Source organism: Eschrichtius robustus, chromosome 2 (genome assembly GCF_028021215.1).
Source record: "Eschrichtius robustus isolate mEscRob2 chromosome 2, mEscRob2.pri, whole genome shotgun sequence".
Lineage (NCBI taxonomy): Eukaryota > Metazoa > Chordata > Mammalia > Artiodactyla > Eschrichtiidae > Eschrichtius > Eschrichtius robustus.
In genome coordinates, this window is record NC_090825.1 from 137,363,192 (window position 1) to 137,378,971 (window position 15,780).

Sequence of the window (15,780 nt, forward strand, 5' to 3'; positions counted from 1 at the left end):
GTGTAGCAATGAAATACACAATTCATTCAAATACTAAGAACAAAGAAGGAGCCCACTGGGGTAGAGGCAGTGCTTCTCATTATCACACTATGAGCATTTTTTATTTGGGCACAAGGTTGACCGTTGCGTTTCTTATATCTAACTTCCCTAAAGAAAAATCAACCCATGATTCCAGGAAAATGGGCTAAAATACTTATGATTTGGGAAAAATATTGTTTTGAGCAAACATAAGTGCTTCTTTTCCCCTCACGGTAATCAACCTTCATTCCCCCACTGCCTGCCCTATGTCCTGTCACACAAACACAGAAAGCACACGTGTGCACTGTGTATATGCACACACGCATACATACACACTTACACATTTTGAAGTTCAAACAAGATAGTCCAAATAACACAGAGATATTCTCTATACTAAGCAAAGAATATGATGTCTCTGCTCTGCCATCAATGAGAATCCATACACATTTTTATTCATAAAATATTTGATTACCATAAATGGAACTTCCCCCTTGAACTCAACAGTGACAAATTTTCTGAGGCGTGTACCTAAAAAGAGGTGGCTCTCATTAGAAAGTGTTCTCTCATTGATTCAGTCTGTGGTAGAAGGCTAATATGGGTCACCTGAATTCCACTTGGATACAATTCTCTCCACCTTCACATCTCTGTATATCTTTCAAAAAACCACACTGATTGCAAATGACAAGGTAACATAACAAAACACCAGGTACCAATGGAAATTTCTACAAAATCAACTCATAGATGTATTTAAGTCACAACTTGGGAAGCTGAATTCATGACAATTGCTGATCCTGTTTTTGTTTTCCAAATGCCTTCGTATCAGCTGTTCAACTGGCATCTCCCCAAGCACCATCTCATTGTTAATGTAGTTCTTCTCACTAAGACAGAGAAATGCACATGGTATCTACCAGGTAGGACAGTCAGATTTTTTTTTCTCCTCATCAAAACCTAATAATCTCTGATAATTGGGTATCAAATGCTATTGATTTGATTTTATGCTTCTTTTTCTACTCAGTATGCAAATCCATTGTTTAATAACGTTAGATACGATTTTGCATGAGTGCCTGAATAGAGACAGAATAATAAATCAATTTGAGATAAACACTGAAGAGAGCACAGATCCCATTCAACTGATAAACTGAGTCAGGTAGTTGGATTGATAACATAGGAAATACTGTGAAGAAATTGCAATTACTAATTCATTTACACATACATTTATTCAACAATTTTTTTCATTGACTCTTCTGAGACAGACACTATTCAAGATGCTGAAATATAGTTGGGAATAAAACTGAGGTCCCTGCTCTCATGGAGCTTATATATTAGTGGAGTGAGGCCAACAAAAATAGTAAACAAATGAATAATGCATCTAGTTATAAAGAACATAAAATGCAGTAATGTGAAAGAGAAGAAACAAAGTTCTGAGTAAAGCAGTGTTACTTAAACTTTCTTCCTGTGAGCACATGAGTTTGTTCTGCCCTTAGGACCATTTTGCTTCTGTCCTTTACAACTGGAACTCTCATTCCTCAGATCACTGCTGTCAATCTTCATAAATAACATCTCAGCTCAGGTGTCACCTCCTAAAATAGGACTCCACCTTACTCTTCTAGCTACTTTTTATCCGATATTTCATTCTGTTTTTCTTCATAGAATTCATCACAATTTGCTGCCCTCATTTATCATTAAATATCTTTTTTGATGGTGGCTTATATGTTTCCTTCTCTAAGTACAAGCTTCTGGAGGTAGAGTCTATATCTGGCTTATTCACTCCTGCAACACCCATCCCGCACCTAGAGCAACAAGAGATGCTCACTCAGTAGTTGACTGGATAGATAGAGGGGTAAATGAATTAAATGTTCAGCAATTCACTTCACTACAATGGCTTTGTTTCATTAAACATGTATTAGAACTACTAGTATTTTCTCAAGCTTCCTTTTGGAACACTACACCAATGTTCTAATATTAGGTAGTCAAAATGAAAAACTGCATTCAGCTATTAGCCTTATGAAAATTCTGAGTATGTCATGTCTGCTCTGCTACCTCCCAGCCCAGGCACTGGGTCATTTCTCCACATTAAACCTGTTAAAGCACTAAGGGCATGGGCTTTGAAGTCAAACAGGCTTGAATTCTATTCCCAGCTTTGATGCTTATAGTTGTACTGCTTTGAACAAGTTACTGAATTTGTCTAAGCCTCAGTTTCCTCTTAAAAGATAGAAGGATATCAGTATCTACCAGATTGGATTATTTGGGGATTAGAAGATACAATGTATGCACAGTACTTGATACACAGCATGTACCCAATTAATTTTGACTATTATGATTATCTTGGTAACTACAGTAATAAACTACAACAACAATTACTTATTAGGTACCTACTGTGTGCCAGCTACTTTACATGGGTTATATTATTTAATTTTGACCATATTCCTGCAAGTTAAATGATATTATAATTTTCAGTTTAAAGTTAGGTAACTTTTTAAAAAGCCACAAAGCCTATAAGAACAAACTCCAGAACTTGGCTCTTACCTACCATCCTATCCTACCTCTTCCATCTCCTTATTACGTATATTCTTCTCCTACTAACCTCCAAGTTTTGAGTCTCAAGTTTTGAATGTCTCATTTGTCTTTGTGTGTCCCCAAAACCTGGCATAGTGTTGGTACATAATAAGGATTTACCACCACCATTCCTTCTTGCCAAATATCATCCCACACAAATCAGGATGGGAAACAGCAGAAGAGGCCAACGTGAGATACATGTAGAAATCTTAATAACAGCAATTAATCTTTACAAACAACTTAATATGTGCCAAACACTTTACGAAAAGCTTTACAAGTATTTGTCTGCTTAATCACCCCAGTAATTCTATAAGGTGGGTACTATAAAGCCCTATATTCCTGATGAGGGAGCTGAAGCTCAGAAATATGGAGCACAGCTAGTTAGAGATAGAGGAAGGCCTTGCAACAGGGTGGTCAGATTCCAAACCCATGCTCCAAACATGCCAGAAGAAGCTGGTCTTTCTCCTGGTCTTTTCAGTATTTTCCCTTAGTTGTCAGTGTACTACAGCTGCTAAAATATAAAGTCCTAATTATATTCTCTATTATTGCTACTGAGAACAATCCAACATGGAATTAGAATCTTCCTCCAAGGATTTATGACCATTTAGCATTTTGGTACCTTTTATTCTGTCCATACGAGTGCAGGTAATGAGCTACTTCTCAGAAGTAAAATAGCTTGAGCATTTCATAATATGGTGACTGTGATTTGAGTCATTAACCTATTACAGTGGTCTGGCTTGCTTTATTTGTGACCTCCAGAATAAAGAGGTAGGAATGGGCTAGAAATCCTCCCTTACCACCCATTCAGTAAATCAAGTAATTAAACTTTTACCAAAAGTCTTTTAACCAAAAAAATATGGAGGTGATTTCCAGAGGCTGGGTAATGTTTTATCTCCTTCCTTTTTTTTTTTCTGCCTGTGGAGAATAAGGCTGACATGAATATCTGTGAAACAAATCTTTTTCACTTGTTCCAGAAAATAAATATAGATTTTCTTCCATGTACTCTGGGGTCTTCTGTGATAGGCCGGTAGACAAAGATACCACTTGTCTGAAATTTAGAGGTGTGTCTAATGGCTCAGTACTCTTTCTGCTTTCCCTTCCAGTATGAGAGTATTGATGCTAGAGTTAGAGTCAAGGGTCTCACTGAGAGAGTATTTTAAATCCAGGACATGAAGGTGTACAGGTTACCTGGGTCATTCCTTCCTGGATTATCAAGTAAGAATTGACCTTCTCCAATCCAGCCAGAAAGCTTGTGGACCGGGTGACTTGCAGGCAGCCTTCAGAGTCTCTGCAAACCACAGCAGCCATGTGCCTCCTCACTGCACTAGGGTTTTACATCTCTGGCTAACTAAATTGAGACTTAACCAAATCTTACAGTGGTTGTTTTTCCCTAGTCTGTAACCTTCTTGAAACTCCACAATATGGATGTACAATTCTGAAATAGAAGAGATTTTCAAAATCCCTATACACCAAGTTACAAACTGTAGTGCATGCTGCTTTTCCTTGAACTCGGGTATTCAGAAAAGTGAAACAAAAATAACTCTCTGCATCTAAACAGTTGCAAAGTAGAGATCCATTCAAGAATAAAGGATGAAAGGAGGAGTGATGATATTAAGTTATACCTGAGGAACATACTCTATGTCCTGTATGTATGGGAATAGCAATGCCAAAAACAATGCACAGGTCCCTATTGTGGAGTCCTATTCAAGACTGAGAGTCATTCTCATCTATTTAGGAATGATGCCCACAAAAATCTCTCTAGAGGAGAGATGAATGACTCTTAGAAGTTCCTTTCAGGAGCCTTGGGAATTTAGGCTGTCCATTCTTCTCCTTCCATCAGCGTTTTCAGTACCGGCTTTTCCCAAGAGTCTTTTGCATCCATCTACTGGGACAGAGACAGTGTTCTCTCAGTCTCTGGGAAGGTGACCGAGATCATAGGCTTTGAGTTCAATACTAAGCCTGGAAACTCACTAGAAAGTTACTTTCCCAAAGCCTGAGTTTCCTCAGCTATAAAATGGCATTGATGGTAGCCTGATTCACAGGATTGTTTAACATAAATAATTCAGGGCTTGACATACAGAAGGTACTCAATAGAAAAGGGAACCCTCCTACACTACTGATAGGAATGTAAATTGGTGCAGCCGCTATGGAAACCAGTATAGACATTCCTCAAAAAACTAAAACTGGAGCTTCTATATGATCCAGCAATACCACTCATGGGCATATATCCAGACAAAACTGTCATTCAAAAAGATACATGCACCCCTATGTTCATAGCAGCACTATTCAGCACTAGCCAGGTCATGGAAGCAACCTAAATGTCCATCGACAGATGAATGGATAAAGAAGATGTGGTATATATATATATATATATATATATATATATATATATATATATATATATATATATATATATATATAAAATGGAATATATAAATAATGGAATCATTCATAAAAAAGAATGAAATAATGCCATTTGCAGCAACATGGATGGACCTAGAGATTATCATACTAAGTGAAGTAAATCAGAAAGAGAAACACAAATACCATATGATATCACTTATACATGGAATCTAAAATATGACACACACGAACTTATGTATGAAACAGAAACAGACTCACAGACATAGAGAACAGACTTGTGGTTGCCAAGGGTCGAGGGCGGGGACAGGGAGGGATGGAGTGGGAGTTTGGTATTAGCAAACGCAAACTATTATATATGGAGTGGATAAACAACAAGGTCCTACTGTATAGCACGGGGAACTATATCCAATACCCTGTAATAAACCATAATGGAAAGGAATATGAAAAAGAATATATGTATATGTATATATCACTTTGCTGTACAGCATAAATTAACACAACATTGAAATCAAATATACTTCATTAAAATAAATTTTAAAAAGTAAGTAAATTTGTATGATGAACAAAAAAAAAGTACTCAATAAATTTTACTACTACCACCACTACTACCACTACTTCAACTATCTCAGCTAAATAAGTGTTCATATATATTTGCTTTGAACAGGTCTTTGTGTGATTAAAACTCTATCATGTCAGCTCGGTGCTTTGTGACCACCTAGAGGGGTGGGATAGGGAGGGTGGGAGGGAGGGAGATGCAAGAGGGAAGAGATATGGGAACATAGGTATATGTGTAACTGATTCACTTTGTTATAAAGCAGAAACTAACACACCATTGTAAAGCAATTATACTTCAATAAAGATGTTCAAAAAAAAAAAAAAAAAACCTCTATCATGAGTGAAGTCATTACAAAGACTATCTGGTCTAACCCTATATTTTGCCTATTTGCTAATAAGCAAGTTGCCAGCGAAAGCTGCCAACAAAATTCACTGATTTCATGAAATCAGGGTGGAACAAAAGATATACAAAATGTGATTAGAGAAAACTTTATCTTTAAACTAATGGTGAGGATAATTGGCATGGTTTCAAGTTTGATTTAATGGAGTCATTTCTGTTTTCTTTATTTTTAATATAAAGCAAACAGAAAAAAATGTTGCAGGTATATGTGTGTGTGTATATATATATATAATATGCATATACACACAAATACAAATCTATAAATGAATACATATGTATATTTATACCTATAAATGGGGACATATACATATACACACACAAGCACATACACAGCAGCAACAGTTTTAATCATCCACTAGAAAATTCTTTTCTTAAAATAAAATAAAACAAGACAAAACAAAATAAATATCTGGCTTCTTTCCATGCTGCCAGTACTCTCGTGACCCAGAGGGTTCGTTCCTAGTGAAATCGGGACTATGCTAGTGCTACTTCTGAATGCGCTTATGCATAGCCATGCTGTATACAGATACATCCGCAAGCCAATGAATGGCGTGTTCTCAGGGGTTTCAGGGCTTCTCCTCTTTGCAGACAAGGCCCACTTCGATGACACCCTGTACTCATTCTTTGGGTCTGCAATACAAGATCCATATCTTTATTGGGAACGCGGTTGGTGTTTTTCCTGCTCTGAAACCCCTGGAGTCTCTGACCACTCATCTTTCATATCTTTGGTTTCAGTTCTGACACATTCAGCTCTCATTTGACTGAAATCAATGGACATGAAGACAACGAGGGTAGCAAAGGAGACTGACTGATTATAAGAATGTGATGAGTCAGTAATATTTGAGAAAAAGAAGTCAGGCAGATTTTCTTTTCCTCTTTAAATGTTGTTATCTAAAAACCCAGCAAAAATATTGCAATCAAAAGAGCCCTGGATTACACCTAATGGTGTAATTCTGATTCTGCTATTTCCAGTTTGGATTTGACTTATTCGCTGAGGTCAGTCAGACCATGATGACGGCAAGTAACCAAATGACTCCAGCAGCAGGAACAACAACAAGCCCTGGATTAGGAGTCAGGAGGTTGGGATTCCGCTCTGTGCTTTGCCATCAATTGTCTGTGTGATGTTAGGCACAATCACTTCCCTCTCTGAGCTTCCCTCTTCTTTTCTATAATAATAAAGAAGGTGAACTTGAAGATGACAGAAATTACTTCTAAATACATTCACTTTTCATCTAAATAATTTTATTTTATAGTGAAAAATAATGGGCAAGAAATTTCTTTTAAAAATTAATTACAGGGACTTCCCTGGTGGCGCAGTGGTTAAGAATCCACCTGCCAATGCAGGGGACATGGGTTCGAGCTCTGGTCCGGGAAGATCCCACATGCCGCGGAGCAACTAAGCCCGTGCACCACAACTACTAAGCCTGCGCTCTAGAGCCCGCGAGCCACAACTCCTGAGCCCGTGTGCCACAACTACTGAAGCCTGCGCGCCTAGAGCCCGTGCTCCACAACAAGAGAGAAACCACTGCAATGCGAAGCCTGCGCACCGCAACGAAGAGTAGCCCCCACTTGCCGCAACTAGAGAAAACCCGCGCGCAGCAACGAAGACCCAACGCAGCCAAAAAAAAAAAAAAAAAAATTAATTACAGCTCTTTAAGGAGGATGTATGTGTCTCTTCCCACGGAGGTGGAGGTAGATGAAGGTGTTCTTTCCTGTTTAGAAGACTGAGAATCTAGAGCACAGGGTCTCACACTCTGGCCACAAGAACTGATATTCTTAATAAAATCTCTGTTGTTCTGCTTGACAAAATGCATTCACTCCATATCGCTATGAAAATGAATTAAACCAATTAGGAAATCCAAGTAAAAAAATTGATATATTAATGTTTAATAGACTACATTTCAGTGTGAGATGGCTACTCAGTTATTCACTTGCCTAATACCCTGTGGTAAAGCTTTAGGAGTAGAGGAAGAAGATACAATTAATAAACCTTGCCTGTCTAAATTCATTACAGGCTAACGTTATCCTTTGCGATTTTCCCAATGACAGAACATACATAGCGGGAGGTGGTTGAATTGCCTTCTGCTTCCTGCTGAATCCTTCTTTAAGAATGTGAACCTTTAATCAGAAGTGACATGTTTCTGATCCAATGTTACATATGGGAGGTGTACAGACATATGAAATCAAGGGCTGCCCCCTCACACCAAAAGACAAACAGCTATTTTTAGATGGGTCAACTACTACCAGAAGAGTAAGAAAGTCACACCTTCCATAAGAACTGTCCTAATAATCAGCATCAGTACATCTCCTGAGCCAGTTATTTAACTAATGACACCACAAATTACAACAGCACAAATACAAATACAAGATTACAAATTGTGTTGCAAAAAGCTTTGCCTGTTTGTCACTAAAATATTAAGTAAATTTGAAATAGTAGTCCTGCATTTTATAGCAATAACTACATATTTCACCTTATGTCAAAGCTATAAACCATATCCTATATTAGATAAAGGAATATATCCCAAATATGTCTTATAATGGTTAAATAATGATGGTGAGCAGAGTTTTATTGACATGGCAAACATGTTTATGGTGCACTCATCGTTAAAGAAAAAAATAAGATCAGAAAATTGTACGTATAATGTGAATCTGCTTTATGACAAATTACCTATATGCTTTTTTACTAGAAAAATATCTGGAAGAGTATAAAGCAAAATGCAGGTATGATTAAGTCTGGGTGATAGGATTAGCTATGTTTTCATAACTTAACTGTATTTTCTAAATGTTTAATAATAATTATGTAACATCTCATAAGAGGAAATGGGTTTTGTTTTCATGTTTTTGTTGAACAATTTAGTAATGTGCTGAAATGCTTATGATATAATGTTAATGACTTAGCATATGCCGTCCAATTGGGATTCAGATTCTAAATTTTAATTAAAAATATACATTTTTGCATTCACAAAAGGGTGCCATCAGTTGATAATTCAGGTTTTCTTCTAAATACCTGAATGCAATGATTTTGTTTTTGCCTTCTTAATTAATCAGAAGATTTTTTTCAAGAAGATAACTACAATTGCTAAAGCGCTGCAATATCACGTTAAATACCGCTGTATGCATAATGAGGTGGAAGTCCTAGATTAGCAAAATCACAGGTATTGAGATTTGGGGAGTGATAATAAAATTTAGAAATAATTTAAATGAATAATTATAAGAACTACTAAATGTTAGAATGCAGCTCTCCTAATTCTCTGATCAGTGTAGTTATTCACTAGCTTTCTGAAATCTAATAAATATCTCCTATTTTAAGTAAATATCAGTCTAAATTATACCTATGTAACATTCTTTATGATGCCATGTCAACACCAGATTAAACCTGATTTTTATTGGCTAGTGCTTTAGTTGAGTTCATCAGCAGAAATCCTGTACTTTCTATGCCATTTTTCCTTGAAGTGTTCTGAAAATAATTTGATTGGGCCAATTTTATTTTGGAATAAAATACAGATAATCTGTTTGGAATATGTGCTTTATAAATTGCTAGGGATTCCTCTGCCTAGTCAATGAGAAGTCTGCTGTCACCACTTCTACCGCTGGATTCATCCCAAGAAAATATTCTTCCCTACCCCCAGCTATATGTCCTAACAGAAATATCTAAATAGTATCATAAAAGAAAGCAGGTATTTTATTTTATGATCACATTGGTATAACTGAGTTATCAACTAGCCAAGAGTGAAGGTAAGAATCTATATTTAAGGATTTTATTACTCTTTAGCCACAAACCATAAACTTAGATTTGAAAAATAACATTATTCATCACTTTTCTTAATTATTCCTGCAGATCTTTAAACAAGCTTGAGAAAATAGATGCATGATAAGACGTGATGAGAATAAGAGGAAAGGCCTGGTTTAAGAGAAACTATATAATGCTTGATTAAACGAAAATTACTGAGTGCATGCTACAAATGAGGTACTGGGTTTGGGGCTACAGGGCAGCTTCTAAGGGCTGTCATGGCCACTTGGGTCTCAAGCCAGGCATCTAGTTTCCTTCCTCTTCGTCTCAGCCTGCAAATGCAATGGCTGGAGATACCTGGCTCCACTGCAGGTTTCAATCCTCTTAGTATGTTAGTAGTCCCCTTTTTCATTTTAGACATGCCCGACCTAGACCTTTCCCACTCTCTTCAACAGACTTGCTCACTCCTGCTCCTCTTGTTCTTTTTGTTCTAGACAAAGGAGTATCCTTACAGAATCATGAAAAGATACCAATCAGAATGAAAACTGTTAAAACCTAGCCTATAACAGCAATAACTGAAACATTTCCCATATTTCTAAATCTCAATCTCCATTTTCTGAACTTCCCAAGTTCATTTTCTCAACTACCTTAATGCAAGTTTGTCGATTAGCTGAGCGCTATCCTTAAAACTCATGCGATCCAAACACACTGTTTCAGCATGAGTGGACTCAGAGCTCCTGCTGTACAGTCAAAAGCAACGGGTACATCCTTGCAGGAGGATGATTTCACAAGGAGGTTATCCGAGCTTTAAGTGTAGAGCTATGACCATTCCTCCCTGGGTTATGGCTTAGCCTGGTTGTCTGTGGTTATGGATCCCACCCACTAAGTACGCATCCTCTGAGATGAGATGACCTCGTTTTCAGGCACAGCTACTAAAAGTACATGTCACATACAGGTAATTCTCTACCTCTAAGAGATCAGAAATACCATTCTTTGGCTTCAGACTTTTAAATCTTGAGTGCTATTTCTTAGATAATAGAACCAGAGATTCCTAGGCCCTTTTTTCTTTTCCGAATTTTATCATGGAAATTTTCAAACTTACAGACAAGTTGAAAGAAGAGCATGACAAACACCTATGTACCCACCATGAAATTCAACAAGCATTAATATTTTGCATACTACTTTATCTTTAATATGTTTTAATACCTAAAAATTTCACTAAGAAAACTCTACAAAAGAGGCTTACTCAGATCCTCTGAATGACTTCCCCTCCAGCCCCCTCATCCCTGCCAATCTTTGTGCATCTCAACGGAAGAAGCATTTAAGTCCTTAAAGGATTTTGCCTTGAACATGCATGACATTCGGCCCAGAGGACCTGTTCTACCTAATTTATTGGTCACTGCCTTATATTTAAAGTCTTCCTTGAACCAGCTTTCTATGTCTAGGTCTTCATGATTGCCTTTAAATTCTCCTTATTCTGACTGATGAACCTTGCCCTTACCAACTTCTTTGCAATGATCTTGTCTGTGCCCCAGGAATCCACACAGCAAACATCATCCCTTAGTAAACTGGGAATGGTGTGACTCTCAGAACCTAACGATGCATCTTCCATAGATGACTCAGGACTGCTGTTCTCTAGGGCTTTATTCTATCTATCAAGAACAAAGTCTGTATCTATGGATCTAATGCAAGCTCTTTCCATATCACTTTTCTTTACCTTCTTTTTTTCCCTTGCATGCTCTCAGGTGATTTCTACTATTCCTAATTTCCATTTGCCAGTACCTAAGGAGTAGGACAGAATGATAATGAAGAGCAACATCTTTGTATTCAAACTATTATACTTTCCTGTGCAGTAGGTGTGTAACTTGGTACACAAGTTCCTTAATTTCTTCATGTAAGACAGAAAAACAAACCAACCAACCAATAGCGCCCAGTTTGTAGGAATAAAGTCAATTTTAAATGAGATAATATAAGCAATGCTCTAGCACAGTGACACGCACAGGCTAAGTCCATTAATGCGTACTAACTACTAATATTAATACTATTACTATTCTAAATGCTGTTTGAATGCAGCCACTGTTGAACATAGAAACAAGATAAATTTCTTAGCAGACTATCAGTAACAGAGAATGACTGGGGTAGGAGAGTGGGTAAGTAGGAGGAGGAACTAAGTAGATCTGAATCAATCCAGCAGCAGCAATTTTAATTGAATTCCTTTTACTTTTATTGCAAATGAAACTTCTGCTGTTGAAAAGGAATATCTGGCCTGCACTAAACTTCAGCCGTGAAATAAACTGTTCTGTTTATCAGTAAAAACTGGAATGGAATATTTACAGATTTCCTGAAAAACCTCTTATCCATTTCAAAGTCAGGATTAACTACACAGCTGAGAGAACAGTCACAATCCATGAGCCTTCTTCGTCCAGGAGTGTTAATTTTATGCACGTCAGACGTGTTCAGGAACCTGCATATTTTGCCATTAGCCCTTATTGGAAGTGGGGCTGAGAGGGTGATGATTTACAGTAATAGTGTCCAGTTGGTCTTAATGACAAGAATGAACAGCCACCACCTTTTTTTGTCTGATTATTGGCTTAATGATTTAAAGAAGCCATATTTATCATCTATATCGGCCCTCTCTTGTCCCTCTCAAAGACGTCTGATTGTTGATTTTTTCCCACCCATCCAACTCTGAATATGTACATTCAGAATTCATTGACCACCTTTACTGAGTTTTTTTACAGTGTAGGTGCTTTGTCAGTGCTAGGTATAACAAAGAGAACACAACTGGTTCTCTGCTCTAAATGTGGGTATCACCAAAAAAAGGAAAACACAATGTAATGTCTACATGATTGCTGTGAAGATTTGAGGGGCAAAATGTATCCAGTACTGGGTCTGATGCTTAGCCAAAACTTGCTACTTCCCAGGCCTCTCCCCGCTCATTCCCTGCCAGATGAGTAACTTATTATTTCTGTGCTTCTCTCTGCCTTCTTCAGGATTCTGACTTCTTTCTGTGCTTAACTCTTAAAACCTGTGAACTACAACCTCTTTGCATTCCTCCACTGCCCATGTGGTCACCATCTCATCAAGGTCTTTGTGATACCATATTTTCATTGCAGCCACTACTGAACATAGACACAAGCAATAAATTGTAGTGGATTCCAAGCAATAAGTTTAGCACAATGTATCTGCTAAGATAATTCTTTCCATAAGTGCTTTCGAATTCCACCACTTTGGTGGAGTCTTTGCAGACACTGCCAGTCAACTTATTTTATCTTTCCGCTATTTCTCTTTTTCCCTAAGGCCTGTATGTGAGCAGTGCCTGTATCCAATTCATCTCTTTACTTCCAATGGCTGACACAGCGTACAAACATGCTCTCTCTCGGCCTCAGTCTCTCCCTCCCTTGACAAACAAATGCCATTTTCTCTACAAACAGGATAAACAAACAAAGAAGCTGGCTTATAAGGATCTAAGACAATGCACCAGTCAGGAACGATGAACACAGCAGATAATGAAAATTAGATATAACAGATAAGAAAAGTGTGGGAGTGAGAGGCAACCTAGGGTAATGGTTAAGAGCTCTGGCTCTGAACTTAGAACAGGACTCAGATCCCATCTTCACTGTTTACCTTCTCTGTGATCTTCGACAAGTTACACCAGCCTTCATTTGAAACAAAGATCATAACAGTTTTAACTTATGAGGTTGTTATAAGTTATTATAACTGTAATAATACATGGAGTGTTCTCACTAATGCCTGACCCCTAACAAGTGTTCAATAAATGAATGATAATATTATTATCATTATTATGAGAAAGTCACCACATGTTTATGTAAAACAGAATATATCAGAGACAACTGAACACTTCAGAATAGAGAGCCTTCCCCAATAATGCAGAGGAATTCTTTACATTGCAATGTTTTCAGAGTAAGACAGATATCTTTTTTCTTCATCTTTTTTCCAGGGAACCATCTAGTACAAAATAAACTTTAAAAGAAGAGACTGTCCTATTTCACAATTCATCCTCCAAAGAGCAGAGCATCACAATTCTTCTCTGATAGAAAGGTACATTTAATAGTGTAAATTCATTATTAATAAACCTGAGAGGATGGCTTTATTTATTTGCAAGTCTGATTGCTCCTTGGAGGTAAGAGGGCAAAAAAAAGCCTTCCTGTTCTCAGAGGACCAGACCCAGTTCATAGAGCTCAGGAACAATTTATGAAACAGAATATCTGCCACATTCAAACAAGTATTTGGCACTCGTAATTTTTTTCCGCTTTAAAGAGACCCTGTGTCTAAGCTATTTTGATATTGTTTATCCCTACTCCTTAAAGAAAGCAGCTTTAGAATCAGCAGCTGATATTGGAAGATAATTCAGAAAAACTTAGGCTTAGCTGGGGATAAGTCCCTTTGTAAACATGGAACACTAAGCTCTCAGATGTCTATTGACGAAGAGGTTTATTTAACTGCTTATCAGCAGAATTAAAGGAGGACTAAGGAAAACAGCACAGTATGCCCCTCCAAAAAAAACCAGTAACTACTGTGTTCAGGAAGAGTTCAATTTTGAAATGGACGCTACAGACCTGAGGCCGTAAAGGACCGTCCCATCTGGATGCAGGCGGATCATGCGGTTCTTGACAGTCACTCCGTGCACAAACGACTTCTTATCGTTCAGGAAGTAAGTATCCGGCACCCAGAGCTGGTCTGCCACTCTATTGTCCAGAGTCAAGTTTAAAGGTATTACATTATAGGACAGCCTCTTATCTCTCCAAGCTTGCTGGAAGTACATTGTCAAGGTATAATCCTGTGAAATTGAGAAGATAAAAGGAAAAAAATGGTTATTTTGTACATAAATGGACTTGGGAGACAGGCAAACACTTCAGTATTCACAAGAAAATATACACAACCAAATACCAAAAACATATACTATTCGCATATAGGCAAATATTAATTTACTAAACCCATTCTTACTGAGCCCGTACTATGTGTTGGGCACCACAGTATATACAGAAGTGAAGAGAGCATATCCTTGTGAAATTTATCATACGTTATTCAGGAAGAAAGATGGTAAGAAATAATTATTTAATAATTAATTTGTCTTAAAGTGCGAATTTATCATACGTTATTCAGGAAGAAAGATGGTAAGAAATAATTATTTAATAATTAATTTGTCTTATAGTGTGGTACCCAGGATTGTTTTAGGTGGAACATAAATACAATTGTAAAAAGTGTTTAATTTATTACAGTAGTAATTATAAGAGTTTATAATGAGAATCTCAATCTGTCTGATCAAAGTGAGTTTCCTAGTGGAGGTGACATTTATACTGAGGCTAATGTAGCTTCCCACCTATCTAAAAAATATTAGCTCAGTTAGTATTTCACGAGAATTTTAGGGATTCTGGATCATCAGGCTAGGCTCTTTCGTTTTGAGAAACTGTGCGTTGTTATAAAGTGAGCACTGGTCTTGGAGTCCCAGGCTCCAGCGTTTTCCAGCTATTTCTAAGAGTAAATTTACATAACTTCTTTTCACTTCAGTTCCTTAACTATAAATGGGCTTTTAATATATCCCTGATCTATCAGAAGATTATTATGACAATTAAATATATAACTCAAATGCAATCTGTAAACTACAAAAAGCTATAAATTATGAACAAAGTATTTACATACATATTGTGACATGTTTTCTCCATTAGAGGCCTACGGGTACAATGTAATTGCTCTTTCACCCTCATTTGAATGACTAAATGAAGGACCAAATATTCATTTGAAAAGGATAATTACCATTCTATTTTAATATCAGTTCACAATGCCCTACTTGAGGGCTTTAAAAAAAAACAAAACTAGAATTATGTATTAATCATCTCTGCAACCTGAGAGCCAGCACAGTCCTAGGGCACAAATAATGAATGAATGGATATCCAATATGGTATGCCTACTGGATTTCTGCACATACCTGCCTACTTTTGTGGATAAAATACACACTTCAATCTCTGTGAAGTCCCTGAGTTTTTCCAACCCTTGCTGAGATTTATACATCTTAATTTGGCTATACAATTTTAAAATACGACTTGCAAGATATTACCTGCTAAAACCATTAAACAGCTTCATAGGAAAAGTATAATCCTCTGGCAAAAAATTTAAATATTTTCCCTGGTTTCAC

General features: G+C 37.1%; 1 protein-coding gene across 3 annotated transcripts in view; it reads right to left on the reverse strand.

The window, feature by feature from the left end:
* Positions 1–15,780, reverse strand: part of GABRB2 (gamma-aminobutyric acid type A receptor subunit beta2) — a 283,498-nt gene that overhangs the window by 175,429 nt on the left and 92,289 nt on the right. For all 3 annotated transcript variants that reach the window (XM_068534582.1, XM_068534583.1, XM_068534581.1), the window contains exon 4: positions 14,204–14,424. In XM_068534582.1, coding sequence (XP_068390683.1) covers positions 14,204–14,424 — 221 coding nt within the window. The remainder of the gene's footprint in view (positions 1–14,203; positions 14,425–15,780) is intronic.